Source organism: Lampris incognitus, chromosome 1 (genome assembly GCF_029633865.1).
Source record: "Lampris incognitus isolate fLamInc1 chromosome 1, fLamInc1.hap2, whole genome shotgun sequence".
NCBI classification, from domain to species: Eukaryota; Metazoa; Chordata; class Actinopteri; order Lampriformes; family Lampridae; genus Lampris; species Lampris incognitus.
In genome coordinates, this window is record NC_079211.1 from 92461938 (window position 1) to 92484437 (window position 22500).

At 48.9% G+C, this 22500-nt stretch overlaps 1 protein-coding gene across 1 annotated transcript in view; it reads left to right on the plus strand.

Moving 5' to 3' along the window:
• Positions 1-298: 298 nt before the first annotated feature.
• The window catches only part of LOC130111180 (chromaffin granule amine transporter), a 63479-nt gene continuing 41277 nt past the window's right edge, over positions 299-22500 (plus strand). The window contains exons 1-4 of the mRNA XM_056278258.1: positions 299-413; positions 1589-1742; positions 1817-1913; positions 4253-4386. Coding sequence (XP_056134233.1) covers positions 299-413; positions 1589-1742; positions 1817-1913; positions 4253-4386 — 500 coding nt within the window. The remainder of the gene's footprint in view (positions 414-1588; positions 1743-1816; positions 1914-4252; positions 4387-22500) is intronic.

Sequence of the window (22500 nt, forward strand, 5' to 3'; positions counted from 1 at the left end):
GGGGATCCGAGATCTGGTAGAGACATAGAACAGCCCGAAGCTGAACAGGGGAAAGTCCCTGGACACAGGACAGAACGTGCTAGGCGTCACCGCGACCCCCCCCCCCGCTCTCTCCTCCTCTCTCTTCTCTCCCCCCCCCTCACACACACACACACACACGCACACACACACACGGGCCGCGTGCGCACACTGTAAGTCTCTATACCTCTTAGGATGTCACATTACAGTATGCCTATCTGTGTGTGTGTGTGTGTGTGTGTGTGTGTGTGTGTGTGTGTGTGTGTGTGTGTGTGTGGAGATGGCTGTGTTAAACCCAGTAGAGTGGCTCAGACAGAGCAGAGGTTCTCCTAAACTGGTTTTGGTGGTGGTGTGTGTCGCCCTGTTACTTGACAATATGCTGCTCACTGTGGTAGGTGAGTATACACACACACACACACACACACACACACACACACACACACACACACACACACACACACACACACACACACACACACACACACACACAGGTAAATGTTAGCTGTTCAGTATAAATAGCCCGCTGGCCCTGGGGCAGGTGTGTGACGTAAGGCACGGTGACATTTACTCTACGGCCCCAGGAAACAGCCTGACAGACAGCACACTGGGTCAGGGGTCAGAGGTCAACTTGGATACCCAGTTCTAAGTCCTGAAAGCTGGAAGTAGATTTGTGAGATGTTTCCTTCTGCATTTCCTGTGTGGGTAAAACACGAGTTTCTTCAAACCCTCTGAATGAAGTCAGTAGACAGGATCCCATGTAACGTCTGTAGTCAGTGAGTGAAACCGCAGAAGAAGAGCTCATGGTGTCCCACTGAACATGTACACTCACTCACACACTCACTCACACGCTATGTGTGAAACCACAGAAGAAGAGCTCATGGTGTCCCACTGAACATGTACACTCACTCACACACTCACACGCTATGTGTGAAACCGCAGAAGAAGAGCTCATGGTGTCCCACTGAACATGTACATTCACTCACACACTCACACGCTATGTGTGAAACTGTAGAAGAAGAGCTCATGGTGTCCCACTGAACATGTACACTCACTCACACACTCACACTCTCTGCTTATCTCAGTTACAACCTATTATTTAATTTATAATTTCTACAATTTTTGTCTCTGACAGTTGAAGCTTTTTTGACTTCTTTTGTTTTGTGAGTGGAACGTTACTATAACAATATTATATGAATATTATTAATAATAATATCAATATTAGAATTATTAATATTAATAATATTAATATTAACCCCGCGACCCTGAGAGCCGAATAAGCGGTTTGGGTAATGGATGGGTGGATAATATTATTAATATTAATATTAATAATAGCAAGCTAACAATGGCTGGATGATAGGGTTAGCAGAACAACAAGACCGGAAGGCTGCTTTTAAACTGATTCTGGAACAGGTTACAGATGACAAGAACCCACCTTTTCCACTCTTTCTCTCTGTCTCTCTCTCACACACTCTCTCTCACACACACACACACACAACACACACACACACACACACACACACACACACACACACACACACGGTATCCCTAAAACTTCTCTCCTCTCCTTCAGTGCCCATCATACCAACCTTCCTGTATGCCATTAACCATCCCCACCCGGAGCCTCCTCTGCCAGGTGTTACCATAACAACCCAGGGTCCGGCATACAGTTCAGACCTCCAGACCTCCAGCCTGACCCAGCAGCTCACCAGTAACTCAGCCCGGTGACCGTTGTGCCAATCCAGGACCTCCTGTCCACCTCCTCTTCCCTGGTCCCCCTGTTTGACAACGCCACTTTCAGGCTCACACGCCAGCAGTCTGGTCCGTCTGAGGCCAGCACCATGTTTGACTTCCCGCAGCAGACCATCACCAACACAAACACCTCGTCAAACGGAACGGTCAGTGTTCACTGAACACTTTACGCTGCGTCCAAACCAAACATGGCGCCAAACACTGGCACAGCACGAGTCAGTGACGAGTCAGTGGAAAGACGTGACATGGTGCAACAATCCGCTGTTGCGACCTGACGTATGGGAAACGTGGGAAACGGCCACGCGCTCAAGTTGAACTTTCAAGAGTTCACTTTTAAACCAATCAGCTTGACGCATGGCTACTAGAAAGCCCGCCCTCTCAAAGTCAGTTTGAGACTCGGTTGGAGTCCTATTAAGTTCCATAGGTTCATTTTGAAATTAACATTACGTGACATGACATGACATGACATTACAGTCATTTAGCCGACACTTTTATCCAAAGTGACTTACAATAAGTGCATCATTAACGTAGGAAATCAGGAGAACTGCTAGGCATCAGAGGTCATAAGTGCATCTAAACAAGCATCTAAGAGCAAAACCCATGCTACAGTAAAAGCGCAAGAAAGAGATTTTTTTATTTTTAAAATGAGTGAATACACTAAGTGCTAAGAGCAAGTAACAGGGTACCAGTAGTTCTTGAAGAGGTGAGTTTTCAACCTCCGCTGAAAGATGGGCAGCGACTCCGCTGTCCTGACATCAGTGGGGAGTTCATTCCACCACTGTGGAGCCAGGACAGAACCGAGCCGTGACCGGGTCGATCGGCAAGCAGGGGCCTCTGAGCGACGGGGCAACCAGGCGTCCCGAGGCAGCAGAGCGAAGTGGTCGGGCAGGGGTGTAGGGCTTGACCATGGCCTGGAGATAGGAAGGAGCTGTTCCTTTCACTGCCCTGTAGGCTAGCACCAGAGTCTTAAACTGGATGCGAGCAGCTACTGGAAGCCAGTGTAGGGACACGAGAAGGGGAGTTGTGTGGGAGAACTTAGGGCGGTTGAACACCAGACGAGCTGCAGCTTTCTGACAAGCTCCAGAGGTCTGATGGCCGACGCCGGGGCACCAGCAAGGAGGGAGTTGCTGTAGTCCAGCCGGAGATGACCAGAGCCTGGATGAGCACCTGTGCCATCTCATCGGTGAGGAATGGGCGAATGCTCCTGATGTCATAAAGGAGAAATCTGCTGGAGCGAGCAACCGATGCAACGTTTGCAGTTGGTCGTCCAGGATCACACCCAGATTCCTCACAGTCCGAGTTGGCGTCACCACGGTGTTGTCAATGGTGATGGCCAGGTCTCGGGTGTGGGCAACCTTTCCCCGGGAGGAACATCAGCTCATCAGGATAAACTGATACTAGGGCGTCCGGGTGGCGTGACGGTCTATTCCGTTGCCTACCAACACGGGGATCGCCGGTTCGAATCCCCGTGTCACCTCCTGCTTGGTCGGGCGTCCCTACAAACACAATTGGGTGTTTCTGCGGGTGGGAAGCCGGTTGTGGGTATGTGTCCTGGTCGCTGCACTAGCGCCTCCTCTGGTCGGTCGGGACGCCTGTTCGGGAGGGGGGTGTAGCGTGATCCTCCCAAGCTCTATGTCCCCCTGGTGAAACTCCTGACTGTCAGGTGAAAATACACGACTGGTGACTCCACATGTATGGGAGGAGGCACGTGGTAGTCTGCAGCCCTCCCCCGGATCGGCAGAGGGGGTGGAGCAGCGACAGGGACGGCTTGGAAGAGTGGGGTAATTGGCCAAGCACAATTGGGGAGAAAACGGGGAGAAAAAAAAAAGAATAAACTGGTACTATGCTCTAGCTAGCTAGCTAGAGCATAGCGTACATTTACTGCGGAAGGTTTTGATAGACAGACAGACAGATAGCTAGATAGAGAGAGAGAGAGGGAGATAGAGGGAGAGAGAGAGAGGGGGGAGAGAGAGGGAGATAGAGAGAGGGAGAGAGAGAGAGAGGGAGATAGAGGGAGAGGGAGAGAGAGAGAGGGAGAGAGAGAGGGGGGAGAGGGAGAGAGAGAGGGGGAGAGGGAGAGAGAGGGAGAGAGAGAGGGGGGGGGGGGAGAGAGACGTGTTTTGTGTCTGTAGTTGGGTGAGTGTAAGGTGGCTGTGAGCTAACATTACACTTGGCATTGACCACCGGTCAAGCAAACTTCCTGACGACGCCACCGACCTGGCTCCATGCTGTTCAAGCAGCCTTGGCTTTGTTTGTGTGAACAAAGCAGCAGCACATTTGTTGTCCCGTTTTTGAGTGAACGCAACGTTTAAAGCATATGAATAACCCTGACACTCATTTTACCTGAATCATTTACCCTTACCTCTCTCTCTCTCCTCTCTCTCTCTCTCTCTCTCTCTCTCTCTCTCTCTCTCTCTCTCTCTCTCTCTCTCTCTCTCCTCTCTCTCTCTCTCTCTCTCTCTCTTGCTCTGTCAACCCCTGGCAGGGGGCGCCGGCGTCGTGTCTGCAGGACAGCAGCTTCCTGGCAGAGGAGAACGTGGATGTCGGGTTGCTGTTTGCCTCTAAAAGCTCTGGTCCCAGCTGCTGGTCAACCCCTTCGTCGGCCCCCCTAACTAACAGGTAAACACTTTTTTTTTGTGATTCCCCCCCCCCCCCCCATTTTTCTCCCCCAATTGTACTTGGCCAATTACCCCACTCTTCCGAGCCGTCCCGGTCTCTGCTCCGCCCCCTCGGTCTCTGCTCCGCCCCCTCTGCTGATCCGGGGAGGGCTGCAGACTACCACATGCCTCCTCCCATACATGTGGAGTCGCCAGCCGCTTCTTTTCACCTGACAGTCAGGAGTTTCACCAGGGGGATGTAGCACGTGGGAGGATCACGCTGTTCCTCCCAGTTCCCCCTCCCCCCTGAACAGGCGTCCCGACCGACCAGAGGAGGCGCTAGTGCAGCGATCAGGACACACCCACATCCGGCTTCCCTCCCGCAGACACGTACAGTTGTGTCTGTAGGGACGCCCGACCAAGCCGGAGGTAACATGAGGATTCGAACCGGCGATCCCCGTGTTGGTAGGCAACGGGATAGACCGCTACACTACCTGGACCCTCACAGGTAAATGCTTTAACCAAGAAAAGAAATGAAGCCTGTTAAGAGGAAATAGATCTCTGTCACGTCCTGTGTCTGTCTCAGGGTTTGAAGTGATGCATTCTGGGTACTGTTGGTGTTCTTTATCAGATACAGAGAGTACCGTAGTACCAGCAGTAGTTACTAATCTTCACCAAGTAACAGCCCAGATTTACAACTAACAATGTATTTCTACAACAGCAGATGAAAACTACCTCTCTCTCTCTCTCTCTCTCTCTCTCTCTCTCTCTCTCTCTCTCTCTCTCTCTCTCCCTCTCTCTCCCTGTCTCCCTCTCTCTCTCTCTCTCTCTCTCTCTCTCTCTCTCTCTCTCTCTCTCTCTCTCTCTCTCTCTCTCTCTCTCTCTCTCTCTCTCTCTCTCCCCTCTCTCTCTCCTCCCCCCCCTCTCTCGTAAGTGGAACTGCGAGTGAATGAACGGAGTGACAGCGTTTTTTGCTTCGTAGTGACCAAAAATTCTATCCTTCCTCTTTCTTTTCTGTATTTGTTTTCGTGATTAGTTTGTTGTTAGGTGGTGGTGGTTAATTGTTTGGGGTGTAGTTTGGTGGTGCGGTTGGCAGCCGGGCACTATGCCCGTTGTCAGTAGTAGTGCCGAGCTGGAGAAGCTGACACGCTGTCATGCGGTTAAAATATTACCGAGTGTCGGCTGTTCAGTGGAGGAGGCCAGCTATGCTGTTAGAGTGGAGGAGGCCAGCTATGCTGTTCAGTGGAGGAGGCCAGCTATGCTGTTCAGTGGAGGAGGCCAGCTATGCTGTTCAGTGGAGGAGGCCAGCTATGCTGTTAGGGTGGAGGAGGCCAGCTATGCTGTTCAGTGGAGGAGGCCAGCTATGCTGTTCAGTGGAGGGGGCCAGCTATGCTGTTAGGGTGGAGGAAGCCAGCCATGCTGTTCAGTGGAGGAGGCCAGCTATGTTGTTCAGTGGAGGAGGCCAGCTATGCTGTTAGAGTGGAGGAGGCCAGCTATGCTGTTCAGTGGAGGAGGCCAGCTATGCTGTTCAATGGAGGAGGCCAGCTATGCTGTTTGAGTGGAGGAGGCCAGCTATGCTGTTGGAGAGGTTGTCGGTTTTGAAAGTGTGCTTTGCGTATGAACAAAGCTGTTGTCATTTTCCTTGATGATGTGGCCAAAGTTGGAGAAGTTGTGGAAAATGGCGTCGTGATTCATGAGTCTCTCACCCCGGTTCTCCCGCTGGAGAACCTGGCTAAAAAGATAACTATTTCAAATGCGCCTCCGTTTATCAAAAATGAAGTGTTGGCCATGGAGCTGTCACGTTTCGGGCAGCTGGTGTCCCCCATTAAACTGGTTCTGCTGGGGTCCAAGTCGCCAAAGCTAAGACACGTTGTGTGTCACAGAAGACAGGTCTTCCTGATCCTCCAGGACAGCATGGGCGATTTAAACCTGACTTTCACCTTCAAAGTGGACGGTTTTAGTTATAACGTGTTTGCCACCTCTGAGACGATGAAATGCTTCGGTTGCGGTGCAGAAGGACATGGGGTTCGGTCTTGCCCTGAGGCCGGAGAGCAGACCAGCTCGAACCCGCCTGAAGCGCCGCAGCCTGAAGCACCGCAGCCTGAAGCGCCACAGCCTGAAGCGCCGCAGCCCGAAGCGCCGCAGCCTGAAGCGCCGCAGCCCGAAGCACCGCAGCCTGAAGCGCCGCAGCCCGAAGCCGAGTCCAACTCGCCCGGTGCACAGCAGTAAGCAGAGAAAGTAGAGGAGACCGAGGCAGACATGCAGGACAGGGAGCAGACTGAGGAACAGGACCAAGCTAGGACTGGAAATGATGCCGACAATGCTCAGACCAGAGAGAAACCGGAGAAATGTAAGCTGACCGAGGAAAGGAAATGTGACAAAGATAAAACGAACTGCGATCAAAGTGTGGAAAGTGCGGTCAGTGAGGAACTGATAGATGAAAACATGTCTACAGAGGAGGAGAAGGGTCTAACAGCTAAATGGAGTAAAAGGAACATGTCTGACAAAGAGCAGGGTGGTGCCGAGGCCAAGAAAGTGTTGGATGATTCATCGGATGAGGAAAGTGAGTGGACACCATCACAAGAGGATGAAACCATTTTTTATCCCCCTGAGAAAATCAGGAAATTTTTAACTGAAACTAAAGGGCAAAGGGTGGTTAGAACCGCACAGTTCTTCCCCGACTTGAGATCTTTGGTCAGGTCTGTGGCACGGCTGAGGGAGGAAGAGGGGGCTTTCACTGACCAAGAGGTTTACCGGCTCAAGAAAATTACGACAAAAGTCAAGGCAGAATTAATCGTCGATGATTAAGACAAAAGTTGTTCTCCTCATATTGTTTGTATGTGCTTTTCTTGTTGCAGAGACAACCTCCTTCCCTTTCATGGCTGATTTGAAGATAGGGTCTTTAAATATAAATGGAGCCAGGAGCAATGCGAAAAGAGCTTCTCTCTTCAAGTTGGTAGAAATGACAGGGTTGGATGTGGTCTTTATTCAAGAAACTAGCAGTGACGCCGTGAATGGAAGTGACTGGAGGAAGGAGCGGCCTGGGGAGGTCTTCCTAAGCCATGAATTAACTAACAGTGGTGGCGTTGGTGTGCTTTTCTCTAAGAGTTTTAGTCCCTCTTCTTCTGAGGTAGAAGAGATAGTGTGTGGTCACATTCTAAAAGTCACGGTACAATATGAAGGTGCAAAATTAATTTTTGTGAATGTTTATGCTCCAGTTTCGGGCGTTGAGAGAATGAGACTGCTGAACATCTGATGTGATGTAATTCACAATTGTACCGATTTTTTTGTTTGTTTGTTTCTGGGAGGAGATTTCAATTGTGCGGAAAATGCCAAACTAGACAAGAACCATCTAGAGCCTCATCCCGCTTCATCTGCCAAACTTAAGCGGTTGATTGAAACCCATGGCCTAAAAGATGTCTGGAGAGGTTTGAACAGGAGTGACAGGCAGTACACCTGGAGTCACTCCAAGGACAATTTGTTTTCTCTGGCCAGACTTGATCGTTTTTATTGTTTTAAACATCATTTTGGTATCTTTAAATCAAGTCAAATAACTCCTGTTGGTTTTTCTGACCATTGTCTTGTTCAGTGCTCTTTTTTTCATTCACAATGTTAAGGTACAGGTTGCATATTGGCATTTTATCACTGGTCTTCTACATGATAGATCTCTCAGAGAGGCTTTTACGTTTCTTTGGGCTTTACATGGAAAAGGCAAAACCACTTTCTCTTCAGTACAGCAATGGTGGGATATAAGAAAGAGCAAAATAAGACAATTATGTCAGCAGTACACTCACAATGTCACTAAGCACCATTACCAGATCTCTTAAAGAACTGGAGATTGAAGTAGTAGAGTTACAGGGTTTAGTGGATTCTACAAGAAATCAAGGGCATATTGAAGCCCTTAAAGCTAAAAAGGCTGCCTTGGCCAACCTGTTGGGCACTACAGCACAGGGAGCTCTGGTCCGCTCACGTTTCATGAATGTGTCTCAAATGGATGCCCCATCACAGTTTTCTTTTGGATTGGAGCGAAGGAATGGTCAGAGGAAGATCATTCATTCGTTACGCTCTGACGATAGAACCACAATAACGGGAACCCCAGAGATCCGCAAATATGCCACCTCCTTCTACAATGATCTGTTTAAAAGTGAATTTGTGGAGGATGCAGAGTTGACTAGTTCTTTTTATGCTGGGCTACCTCAGGTGGATGGTGATACCAATGTAGTGTTGGATGCAGAACTGTCTCTGAGTGAACTGCATACTGCTCTCATGAGCCTTGGCAATGGTAAAGCACCTGGCATTGATGGACTGCCCGTTGAATTTTGTAATTCCTTTTGGTCTGTGATCGGCAAAGACTTGCTGGAGGAGGTGCTTCAGGACAGTTTGTGCAGAGGACAGCTACCGCTGAGCAGTAGAAGGGCAGTTATCACTTTGCTGCCAAAAAAAGGAGATCTACAAGACCTGAAGAACTGGAGACCTGTATCTCTGCTGTGTGGGGACTATAAAATCCTCTCTAAAGTTTTAGCCTCTAGACTTAGAGAGGTGATGAGTAAGGCCATTCATGTTGACCAGACTTACTGTGTGCCCGGCAGGTTAACAAGTGACAATATCACCCTAATTGGGCACATTTTGGAACTTTCTGTCTCATTGGGTGTAGATACTGGTCTCATTTCCATAGACCAGGAAAAGGCTTTTGACCGGGTTGAACACAAGTACCTGTGGCAGACGCTAAATGCCTTTGGGTTCAGCCCAGGTTTCATAGCCAAGATCCAGGTACTGTACCGTGACATTGTGAGTATACTAGAAATTAATGGTGGTTTGGTTGCACCTTTTATTGTACAGAGGGGAGTACGTCAAGGATGCGCACTTTCTGGAATGCTGTACTCCCTTTCCATTGAGCCTTTTCTTCACAAACTCAGAAAAAAACTCTCAGGTGTTTTTTTTCCCAAGTTGTACTTCAGCTGTAAAACTCTCAGCATACGCAGATGATGTTATGGTATTGATTAACAAACAGAGTGACATTGATACCTTGGAGGGGACTGTAGATCTTTTCAATAGTTTTTTGTCTGCTAAGGTAAACTGGGAAAAAAGTGAAGCTGTGATGGTTTGGAAAAGGCCACTTGACAATTTAGTTCTACCGGGAGGGCTGACTTGGAAAAAAGGAGAGATAAAGTACTTGGGAGTTTTTTTGGGTGAAGAATCTGTGTTGGAAAAGAACTGGGAGAACATTTTAGAAAAAACAGAAGGCCGGCTTAAAAAGTGGAAGTGGCTCCTGCCAAGCATGTCTTAGAGGGAGGACACTTGTAATCAACAATCTAGTGTCCTCCTCATTATGGCACAGATTAGTTTGTGTTGACCCCCCTCCAAATTTACTTTTTAGTTGATTTTCTTTTGGGATAAATTACATTGGATTCCCCAGGCTGTCCTTTTTCTCCCAAAGGAGGAAGGAGGACAAGGATTTGTACATTTGGCCAGTAGAGGTGCAGCGTTCCACCTTCAATTTATCCAAGGACTGCTTTATGGCCCGAAAGACTTGGCGTGGAGACCACTGGCACGCACAGTTCTGCAGAAGTTTGGTGGTCTGGGACTGCACGACTCACTGTTCCTCATGGATTTAAAGACTGTGAAGTTCCAAACCAGCCACCTTTCTACCGCGGAGTCTTCACAGTGTGGAAGATGGTGGTGAAAGAGAGGACAATGCAAAGTGACTCCCTGTACTGGTTGTTGAGGGAACCTGTGGTGCATGGAGGACGTCTGGACACCCCCTGCTGGGCAGGATCAGCAGTCACAGAAGTGTTTTGCAGAGCAGGTTTTCTAACCCTTGAATCGGTGGTGAACACTGCTGGACCTGACCTGAGCAATGCAGCTGCTCTTGCGGCTGGTCTGGGAGTGCCTTCTGTGAGGATCATCAACAAGCTGCTTGACCACTGGAGAGGCTGTCTGACAGGGCATGAATTCGTCCTGTTGAATGAATACAGCAATGGTTTGATTGTGCCTAATGTAGATGATCCTTTTCCTTGTTTAAGTATTCGTCCCAGCTTTGATGACTTTTCAGGTTCTTTTTTAAATGAGAAGAGAAGTACTTTTCTAAATTTAGAAGAGGCAAAAGGCAAATTACTGTATGGAACGATGGTTAAATGTCTGAACAAGGGTAAACTACAAAATTGTGTTGACACACCTTGGCGAAGTCATCTGGGCTTGGGCGTTGATGTCAGACCTGCTTGGCGGGGTCTATACAAACCACCATTAACAAAGAGGGTTGCTGACTTGCAGTGGAGAATTGTGCATGGGATAGTAGCAGTTAATACTTTTCTTTCTGTTATGGGTCAGGGTGTGAGTGATAAATGCATTTTTTGCTCTTACAAAGAAACTTTTTTCCACTGCTACCTGGAGTGTGTGCCTGGTACCACTTTTCATGTTGTTGGAGAGTTTATTCAGCAAGGTAGGGGAGGTTTTCTCCAAGCACACTTTCATTCTGGGGTTTAAGTATAAACAAACTGTAAAAGAAAAATGTCAACTGATGAATTTCATCCTGGGACAAGCAAAACTGGCCATATTATGTAAGCAGAAAGAGGAAGATGGACAACTCAGTAGACACTGATGTAAAGCTGCTGTTTACTAGAATGGTAAAAGCCAGGATGATGGTTGATTTCAATTATTACAGAGAAATGAAAGATACCCAGCAGCTCAGTGTTATCTGGGCTTACAGAGATGTGTTGTGCTCTGTAAAAGACGACCAACTTGTTTTTTCTGGAGAATTGATGTGATTTACTTTTTATTTTTTACATATTTATTTATTTGCTAGTGGTTTGAATATGATTGTATTTTTTTGCAAATAAAAGTTACTTTTTAAAAATCAAATCTCTCTCTCTCTCTCTCTCTCTCTCTCTCTCCCCCACTCAATTCAATTCAATTCAACAGGGCTTTATTGGCATGCCCATATTCAGTTACACAGTATTGCCAAAGCACATGGTGGTACAAAACAGTACATTACAGTATATAACATACAAACTATAATCGAAAAAAGTTGCTGTGTTGTTAAAAACAAACAAACAAATAACCAATTTAACGATACATTTAGTAGTAAAACGTTAATTGAACTTCAAAGACAAAGAAAATAAGAACAAAAAATAGAAAAGGAAGAGACCTGTGTGTGTGTGTGGGGGGGGGGGGACAGGGTGCTCACTCACTGTCCCTTAGATTGCGACATGCAACAATATATTTGGCTGCTGTGTTATAGCTTGAGTTCTTCTCTCCCAGTAGGATGGCTAGTTTGTCTTCTCCTCTCCCAGTAGGATGGCTAGTTTGTCTTCTCCTCTCCCAATAGGATGGCTAGTTTGTCTTCTCCTCTCCCAGTAGGATGGCTAGTTTGCCTTCTCTCCCAGTAGGATGGCTAGTTTGTCTCCTCTCCCAGTAAGATGGCTAGTTTGTCTTCTCCTCTCCCAGTAGGATGGCTAGTTTGTCTTCCCCTCCCCCAGTAGGATGGCTAGTTTGCCTTCTCCTCTCCCAGTAGGATGGCTAGTTTGTCTTCTCCTCCCCCAGTAGGATGGCTAGTTTGCCTTCTCTCCCAGTAGGATGGCTAGTTTGTCTTCTCCTCTCCCAGTAGCATAGCTAGTTTGTCTTCTCCTCTCCCAATAGGATGGCTAGTTTGTCTTCTCCTCTCCCAGTAGGATGGCTAGTTTGTCTTCTCTCCCAGTAGGATGGCTAGTTTGTCTTCTCCTCTCCCAGTAGGATGGCTAGTTTTTCTTCTCTCCCAGTAGGATGGCTAGTTTGTCTTCTCCTCTCCCAGTAGGATGGCTAGTTTGTCTTCTCCTCTCCCAATAGGATGGCTAGTTTGTCTTCTCCTCTCCCAGTAGGATGGCTAGTTTGCCTTCTCTCCCAGTAATATGGCTAGTTTGTGTTCTCTCCCAGTAGGATGGCTAGTTTGTCTTCTCTCCCAGTAAGATGGCTAGTTTGTTTTCTCCTCTCCTAGTAGGATGGCTAGTTTGTCTTCTCCTCTCCCAGTAGGATGGCTAGTTTGTCTTCTCCTCTACCAGTAGGATGGCTAGTTTGTCTTCTCCTCTCCCAGTAGGATGGCTAGTTTGCCTTTTCTCCCAGTAATATGGCTAGTTTGTCTTCTCTCCCAGTAGGATGGCTAGTTTGTCTTCTCTCCCAGTAAGATGGCTAGTTTGTCTTCTCCTCTCCCAGTAGGATGGCTAGTTTGTCTTCTCCTCTCCCAGTAGGATGGCTAGTTTGTCTTCCCCTCTTCCAGTAGGATGGCTAGTTTGTCTTCCCCTCTCCCAGTAGGATGGCTAGTTTGTCTTCTCCTCTCCCAGTAGGATGGCTAGTTTGTTGGTGTCAGGGATGCTTCTGGAGTTTGGGTGGATGTGTTCAGTGTTTGGGTAGTAATGATTTGTAATGTGGTTATACTCAGGACAGGTGATGATGAAGTGCAGCTCTGTCTCCAGCTCTCCCATGTCGCAGTGTGAGCACGGCCTCTCTTCTGCCGGCAGCCATGTCTGTCTGTGTCGGCCTTTTTCTGTAGCCAGGCCGTGCTCTCTGAGTCTGTACTTCGCCAAGGTGGTTGTCAGTTTGGTATCAGTCACTGTGTGCAGATATTCTGCCACAGTGTACTGTCTTTTTAGGGCCAGATAGCATTGCATTTTATGTTGGTTTTTAGTTCACGTGTCCCAGTAAGTAATATAATTTAATTTTTATTGAGTTATAATTTGATGGATTCTGATGTTCTGATCCTGAGGCTGTGAAGTGTCAGTGTTTGTTAGTGAGATGAGCATCAGGACCAGGTGAGTGAGGGGACAGGTTTTGCTCAACTCTTGCTATTGCAAGGCTTTGTAATGGTCTGAGTGGGGAGGTCACTGTTTTTCAGATGTTGCCAGAATGTGATTAGCCTTTTCTGTATGTTGATCAGTAATGGATATTGGCCTAATTCTGCCCTGCATGTGTTGTTTGTTGTTTTCCTCTGGACTTGTAAGAGGTTCTTAAAGACCTCCGCATGCAGGGTCTCAATTGGATGTTTGTCCCAGTTGCTAAATTCTTGATTTGTAGTTGGACCCCACACTTCACTGCCATAAAGGGCAACTGGTTCAATTACTGATTGGAATATTTTCAGCCAGATTCTGATTGGAATATCTGCAAAAAATGTGTCGTTTTATGGCATAGAAAGCCCTGCGTGCGTTTTCTTTCAGTTCGTTCACTGCCAGGTTAACATTTCCCGTGTTGCTGATTTTTAGTCCTAAATAATTACAGTTCTGGGAATGTTCAATGTGGTTTCATCCTAATTTGAATGTGTATTTCATTCTCTGAGATCTGGATCTTTTTTGAAAAGTCATGATTTTGGCCTTTTTCATGTTTATTGCCAGGGCCCAGGTCTGGCAGCACTGCTCCAGCAGGTCCAGGTTCTGCTGTAAGCCCTGTGCGGTAGGAGACAGCAGAACCCGGTCATCTGCATAGAGCAGGAATTTGATCTCTGAGTCGTGTAGAGTGAGGCTGGGTGCTGCTGATTGGTCTAGAGTTTTTGCCAATTCGTTGATGTAAATATTGAACAAAGTTGGACTTTTAACCTAAAGAAAGGGTTAATAATGTTTGTTTGAGTATTAAATAGGAGAGCAGGTCTTAGGACCAATGAGAGATATGTTTATTGGGGAAGCCCCGCCCCAATTTAGGTCCCACGTCTTTGCTTCCTGTGCTGTGAAAGAGTTTGTTCTTTTCCAGGAAAATAATCCAGAAGCATCCCCACGCTAGAGTCACATTTCACTTCGAAAAGTGTATCTAGCTCTTAAAATAATAGGGAAAAAAAACTACGTCATCTGCTAGATATTTTCAGTATTCTCCGTGAAATGTCCTGTGAATCATTTGATGCATGTTGTGTATCAGATTTGTCTTGGTTGTGTCTTTTGACTGTCTTGATTGATTGATCGAGTGTTCCTGGTGAGGAACTGGCGAGCCACCCAAGGACCAGGAGAAACAGAGAGAAGGAAGAGACACACTGATCTTTAGAGCATTGTTGTTAAGACAGCTGTTATTTGTATGTTGTCCTGAAACTATTGTTTCATTCATCTTTTATATTGAACTAAAATTCAATATTCTATACCTTTTTCTAACTCAATGTCCGGCTCCTATTATTTCGCAGTTCAGCTCTCCACTGCTCCTACGAACCTAGTTAGTTATGGGGTGTACTTACTCTACAGAAGGGTTACAGACTCAAGCAGCATCCCTGTCTCACTCCATGCCCCTGAGAAAGGAAATTTGCTCTTTTATCACCAATTTTTATTCTGCACTTCTTTTCTGTGTACACTGATTTAATGATGTCCTAGGTTTTACCCCCTACACCACTTTCAATAACTTTGTAAAACAATCCTTGGTGCCAGATAGAGTCGAAAGCTTTTCTGAAATCAATGAAGCATGCAAAAATTTTGTTTTTATTTTGGACTACGTGTTTATCAGTTAGGGTGTGCAGGGTGTAAATATCATCAGATGTGCGGTAATTTGGTAAAAATCCAATTTGGCTTCTACTCAAGACAGTGTGCTTTGTAAGGAAGTCTAGCAGTCTAGATTTTATAATATTACAAAAGATCTTCCCCAGATTACTGTTCACACTAATGCCTTGGTAGGTATTTGGGTCAAATTTGTCTCCGTTTTTAGAGATTGGGGTTATAAATCCTAGAGTCCAGATGTCAGGGAAATAACCTACACTCAGAACTAAATTAAACAATTTTGAGATGGCCAACTGAAATTTTGAGCTCAGGCATTTTAGCGTCTCACTTAGGATGCTGTCAGGTCCAGGTGCTTTGTTGGGTTTAACTTTTTTGATTTTGTCATTAGGTTCCTGCTCAGTAATAGGGTTCTGGTTTTCTTTAATAGCCAATTCTAATTCTTCAAGTCTTTTGTTTATATGGCCCTGATTAGGGTTTGTATTTGAGTCAACTTATTTAAAGAGCGTTTGGAAATGGTTGGTCCATATTTCTCCATCTTGTATCGCCAATTCTTCTTGTTTGGATTTTTTTCAGTTTGTTCCAATTATTCCAGAACTGATTTGTATTGACTGACTCCTCCATTAGTGTCAGTTGCTTGGAGATGTGCTGTGTTTTTTTTTGGTTCTGAGCGTACGTTTGTATTGTTTTAATGTTTCACAGTAAAGAAGGCGGATGTCTGTATTATTTGGGTCTCTATGTTTCTGAGTGGATAAAGCTCTAAGTTCTTTTCTGAGGTTTTTGCAATCTTGATCAAACCAATTGTCTCCTTTTTTAAGTTTGGTTTTTGGTTTATTCTGTTTCAGTTGTGATTTCTGTGCTGTTTTTATAAAGATGGTATTGATATTTTGTACTGCCAGGTTGACTCCTTCCTTACTGCGAGTATATGTGGTATCCAGAAGGCTGTCTGTTTTGGGCCCATCTTTATGATTTCTTGATATGGAAGAGCTTACCGGCCTTTGTGTGTGTAGTGTTGTTATCTGTCTTTTTGATGGATACAGTGATTTGACTGTGATCAGACAGAGGGGTTATTGGTTTAACAGTGATGCGCTGAGAGAAAAAGGATCTATATATCTGTTATCATATAATCTACTGTACTATTCCCAAGAGGTAAGCAAACTGTGTATCGCCCTAGAGAGTCCCCTCGCACTCTACCACTGACAATGTACAGACCCAGGTTTCGACAGAGCTGCAGCAAGTACTTTCCGTTTGTGTTGACTGTGTGGTCATGGTTATTTCTGTGGGAATAGGTCAGGTTGTTAATATATGACAGTTTATTAGTTATGTAGTTATTTCCTTTTTCATCAGTGAAATCAGGCTGGGTTCCTGTCCTAGCATTCAGATCGCCGCAGGTGAGCACATTTCCTTGGGGCTGGAAATGACTCGTCTCTTTTTCAAGTTCAGAGAAGCTGTCTTCCTTGTAATAGGGGGACTCTTTAGGGGGGATGTGTATAGCACAGAGGAATAGGTCTTTCTGTGCTCAGAGTAGCTTTTCCTTAATTTTTATCCAAGCATGTGATTTTTCGAGTTTTAAGATTTTTATAAAATTGTGTAGTTTAGCTTTGTACCATATTATGAGTCCCCCTGAGTACCTGCCTTGATGTGTGGTGCTGAGTTTCTGGGAGGGTATAATGACTCTCTATAGTCTGAGGGGCAGTGAGTGGCAACGTCTTCCTTACACCATGTCTCCTGCAGAATGATTATGTCTATGTTCTTGATGCATTGTTGGAAATCTCTATTTAGGCTTTTTACACCAAAGGCCGAGGAGTTCAAACCTTGGATATTCCATGTACTTATAGAGATATTCATTTCTTGTTGAAATTTCTTGTTATCGAAAAGAGATAAACGTGGAAAACAGATAATTGTTATTTGACAAGCAAAAGCATTAGTGGAATGTATATTATTAGCGGTATATATGTATACATATACATATATTTACTCTCACATGCACACAAACATATACACATACTCACATATACTGCATATACATATACAGCATGGCGAGCACCCTTGCATCACTCTCCGCGCAGATCGCTGCTCTGACTGGCAGTGTCCAAGATCAGCGATCATCCTGCTCTGACCCCAGTCTCTGACCCCAGCCCAGCTCCAGCTCCCAGTCCCTCCGAGTCTCCCTCGGGTCAACTGTATCATGATCCCCGTGTTCAGCCTAACCTCGCATGTGCTAAAGCCTTCGGAGGGGAGTTCGAGCAGTGCAGAGGTTTTCTCGGTCAGTGTGAGCTCCTGTTCAAACACCAGCCAGTCAGGTATAGGACGGGGGAGGCTAAGGTAGCCCTGGTGATATCCCTGTTGACTGGCAGAGCCCTCAGTTGGGCAATGGCGGCGGTTGGCCATCATGAACCGTTCTCCACCAATTATGATGCCTTCCGCCGCAAATTTCATTTAGTGTGCGACCACCCAGCGGACGGGGAGGACGCAGCTGGCTGCCTCCATTCTATCCAGCCGGGAGCTAGGTCAGTGGCAGATTACACCCTTGAGGTTAGGATACTGGCGGCTAACAGTGGGTGGGACGACACAGCGCTTAAGAGCACGTACAGGAGGGGGCTCAGCGATTCCATCAAGGATCTCATTGTTAGAGACCTGCCCTCTTCCTTCAACGAGCTCGTCAATCTCACTCTCCGGATGGACGAAGAGTTGCGGGAGCGGCATCTGGAGCACGCTCAACGCGCCGGAGTCCCCCATAGACCTACCCCCGCCCGAACTACCAGCAGGTCCCCTGTTCCAGCGTCCCGCAGCCAGTCTCAGTACCTCATGCTACCCCCGGCATCATCATCTGCACCCAGATCGGAGGAGCAGCCTATGCAGTTGGGACGGTCATGGCTTCCACTGGAGGAGCGGGAGCAGAGGATGCGTGACCGACTCTGCCTCTACTGTGGGAAGTCGGGCCATTACATCCGAGCCTGCCCGACTCCCCCACAAAGACCAGACTCACTAGTGGGGGGGTGCCCTAACGAACTTGACCCCCCTGTCCCGGTCCAAAAAGGAGCACAACCGGTTGTTTCCTGTCACTCTCACCCGGGGTAAGGAGTCACTTTCTATCAGCGCACTGTTAGTTTCAGGGGCAGACGAGTGTTTGATTGACATCTTGCTGGCCCGGCTAGCCGGCATTCCACTCGTCCCCCTTGACACTCCCCTCACAGCCCAAGCCTTAGACAGTCGTTCACTCAGTAGGATGACGCACAGCACAGCTTCTCTCACGCTCATTCTTTCGGGTAATCACGTAGAGACTGCGTGTTTTTTGGTCTTGCACACCCCTGCAGTGCCCCTAGTGTTAGGTAGACCGTGGTTGGAGAGGCACAATCTCCAGATTTCATGGTCCACTGGGCGGATATTGGGTTGGAGCATTGCGTGTCATGCCAGCTGCCTTCGCTCCGCTCTCTCTCCGTCCAGTGGCCCCAGCCCCATGCTCTCTCCCCCCGATCTCACTGGTGTACCCTCTGTCTTAGCTCCTGTGTTTAGCAAAGACAGTGCTCTTTCACTTCCCCCTCACTGTCCCTATGATTGCGCCATATACCTCCTTCCCGGGGCCGCCCTTCCCACCGGTAGGTTGTATAGCCTCTCGGTCCCAGAGAAGGAGTGTCTGCTCAGTTATATCACAGAGTCCCTGGCCTCAGGAATCATAAGGCCCTCGGTTGTCCCCGGTTGCAGCGGGCTTCTTTTTTGTGGCGAAGAAGGATGGCAGCCTGAGGCCCTGTATAGATTATCAGCAGTTAAATGACATCACTGTTAAAAATAAGTATCCACTTCCCCTTATGAGTTCCACTTTCGAGCCACTCACTCACGCCACGGTATTCACTAAATTAGACCTACGCAGTGCATACCATTTGGTGCGTATTCGGGAGGGTGACGAATGGAAGACTTCAACACGCACTCAGGGCATTTTGAGTACCTCGTCATGCCCTTTGACCTCACCAGTGCCCCGGCCGTCTTTCAAGCGCTGGTCAACGACATGTTGCGGGACATGCTAAACACGTTTGTGGTGGTATACCTGGACGACATCCTCATGTACTCCAGCACGAAGGAGGAACACCACCAGCATGTCTGCCTGGCCCTCCAATGGCTGTTGGAGAACAGGCTGTTCGTGAAGGCCGAGAAGTGCGTGTTCCACTCCGCCTCCGTGAAATTTCTCCGCCACATTGTGGAGAAGGGGCACATCCGCACCGACCCCAGGAAGATCCGAGCGGTGGAGGAGTGTACGCGGCCTACCGACCGGTTGCAACTCCGGCGCTTCCTCGGGTTCTCCAATTTTTATCGCCGCTTCATCAGGGGGTTCAGCCAAGTGGCCGCCCCCCTCACTGCACTAACCTCCACTCTCCGCCCCTTCTCGTGGACCCCGGCTTTCTCGGCCTTAAAGGGACTGTCTACGACAGCTCCGGTGTTCACTCACCCTGACCCGTCCAAGCAGTTCATCGTGGAGGTGGAAACGTAGGACACGGGCATTGGAGCCGTCCTCTCCCAGCGGTTGGAGGAGGACCAGAGAGTCCACCCATGCGCCTTCCTCTCCCGACGTTTCAGCCCAGCAGAGAGGAATTATGACATCGGAAACAGGGAATTGCTGGCGGTCCATACCGCCCTGGAGGAGTGGAAGCACTGGTTGGAGGGAGCAAAGCAGCCGTTCGTTGTGTGGTCACCACAAGAATCTGACCTACATGTGAACAGCGAAGAGGCTTAACCCCCGGCAGGCGCGCTGGGCTCTCTTTTTCAGCTGGTTCGACTTCACCCTCACCTACCGCCTGGGTTCCAAGAATGTCAGAGCAGACGCCCTCTGCCGCCTGTTTCCAGAGGGATCCCCTGACGCACCGGACACCCCTGACACCATCCTTCCCCCAGCCTGGGTGGTGGGTGCCGTCACCTGGACTATCGAATCGATGGTGAGAAGAGCTCAGCACACCCAGTCCGACCCAGGCAACGGACCCCGGAATCGCCTATTTGTAATGTCCACTGTCTGGTCCCAGGTGCTGGAGTGGGGGCACTCCAGCCGGTTCGCCTGTCATCCCAGCGTCCACCGGATGGTGGCCCTTATCCGCGGACACTTCTGGTTGCCCACTATGGAGGCGGACACAAAGGAGTTCGTGGCCGCCTGCCCCACCTGTACCCACAGTAAGGCTACCCATCGCCCGCCGGCGGGTCTCTTGCGCCTCCTCCCAGTCCCCGGTCGACCTTGGTCACACATTGCCTTGGACTTCGTGACTAGCCTCCCCGTGTCCCAAGGTAATCATACTATCGTGACCATTGTTGACCGGTTCTCTAAGGCTGTCCATTTTGTCGCCCTTCCTAAGCTCCCCTCTGTGGCTGAGACAGCGGACCTCCTCGTCTCCCATGTTATCTGTCTCCATGGGATTCCTCAGGACATAGTCTCTGACCGTGGTCCCCAGTTCACCTCTAAGGTGTGGCAGGCCTTCTGTAAGGGGATCGGGGCCACGGTCAGTCTCTCCTCCAGATACCATCCCTACGTCGGTCCCTACGCCACTGACTGCATCATCAACCCCTCCGCGGTATGTCTCCTCCTCCCTGCCTCACTTAAGATCCATCCTGTGTTTCATGTCTCTCACCTCAAACTGGTAGCCTCCAACCCCTTGTCCAAGCTCCTCCGCCTCCCAGGGTCCTCTACGGTGGCGATTTGGTCTGGGACGTCACCTGACTGCTCGCCGTTTGCCGCGAGGGCCGGGGTTACCAATACCTGGTGGACTGGGTTGGTTACGGGCCCGAAGATCGCAGCTGGATACGCCGATCCTACCTGGCCGACCCCAAACTCCTGAAGGAGTTCTATTGGGCCCACCCTAACGCCATCGGACGGTCGCCCGGTGTCTCCCGTAGGAAGGGTGGTCCTGCTGTGGTTACACCACCCCCGAGCTGCCTCCCCGAAACGTTCACGCCACTCCCCCAGCTCAGACGTGCCAGAAACATCCGAGCACTCGGTTCGCGCTCTGAGGAGACGAGCGCTGCGCTGGTGTTTGCCATCATCTATCAGGCACACCTGTGGCAATCAGGCAGCCCTCTACAAGAAGCCTCCCAGAACGCCTCTCCGTGCTTCGATGTACTGAACCCTGCGACCCTCCCTCTGCGACTTCCACGGCTCCCTGCGTCTACCTCGCGGGGAGCTCTGTGCCTGTCTGTCCTTTGGGTTTCGCTACACTGGCCTCTGGTCTTCATTTGAGATACGTAACAGTGTCTGCATAGCTGGGGCAGCTGGAAGGCTCTGGGTGTACTGGCTGGCTGGGGCCAACGAGCTGGTCCAGTTGGCTGGGGTCCAGTTGGCTGGGGGCAGTGAGCAGGTCCAGTTGGCTAGGGACAGTGGGCAGGTCTAGTTGGCCGGGGCTGGCAAGCAGGTCCACCCGGCTGGGGGCGGTGAGCAGGTCCCGTTGGCTGGGGGCGTTTCCAGGCGGCTGGTCTGGGTTGCTGGGGGCGCTTGGCTGGTCCAGCGTGGGCGTGTTGTCTTGGGTGAAGGCCTGGTGGGGCCTGGGTCCCCAGGAGGGGTTTGGGGGTGGGTGGGCCCCTGCAGGGAGTGTGGCCGTGGTAGTACTGAGGTCTTGGATACTGTCCATGGTAGTTTCTTCCTGTGTCAGGATGTCTTCCCAATGCCACATCTTTTATAGTATATATTCACTGCATATTTGCTCAGGTGCACATGGTCGTACAGGTGCTGTACTGTGATGGTGGAGTATTGAGCCAAGTGCATGTTGGGCAGGAGTGCACATCCTCTGGAAATTTCCACATTCACTTTCTGGATGGTGGCCGGGTAGAAGTCCATGCGTGGCAGAAGAGTAGAGATGGTGATCTTTGCATTGGGAAAGGCCTCGGTGGCTCTCTCTGCCACTCTACAGACCAGTCATCCCACTCTCTCTTGCTCCTGTCGGAGGTCATTGGTGCCAGTGTGGATGATGATATGGCTGGGTTTACCAAACTCAGGGTCAGCCAGTATTGGGAGCACGTTTTGTGTTTTTGGGCACCATATTTTTGTGGTTATTTTGCCTGGGAAAAGTTATTCTTCCTCTTGGAATTTCCCATTTGAGTCTATAAGAATGGCAACTTCTGTGTCTTTGTTTAGTTTTAAGCCTAGTGTGTTTTGATTGCCTGCGGTTTCTTGGTGTCTGAAGGCTGTGTAGACTCTTCTGTCTGTGCGTTAGGTAGAGTAGGGCTGCTGGGGGCTAGGAGTGTCCTGGCAGGGTGAGTCTCCATCATAATCTCTCTGTGATGCAGCTGCTCTCTGAAACCCAGTAGCTCTTTTGTCATTTCCTCGCTCATCTTGGCCAGCTCCTCTCTCATGATGTGTTTAACCTCAGCTAGTTCCCCTCTGAGTGTGTATCTATCCTGTTGTAGATGTTTAACATGCCCCTTCAGCTCCTACACTGAATGTTCCAGTTGGGTTTTAACCTGGCTGAGCTGCTTTGTGAGGGTCTGGGAGTCTGTGGCGGTGATGTGCACCTGCACTTGTTCCCTCAACTCCACCAGCCCCACCTCCAGGAGGGAGAGGTTGTCTCTCAGCTGGGCCATGGCGCTGTGGAGGCATGGGCTTGGAGAGAGGTGGGTCTCTCCCTTGGGGGGGGGGGGGGGTGACAGACTAACAGGCTCTGCACTTGTTGCTGCCAACGTTTTGAGAGTGTAGAAGGTCATTTCAAAAGATTTGACTGCTGTTTCACTCCCTTGCACCA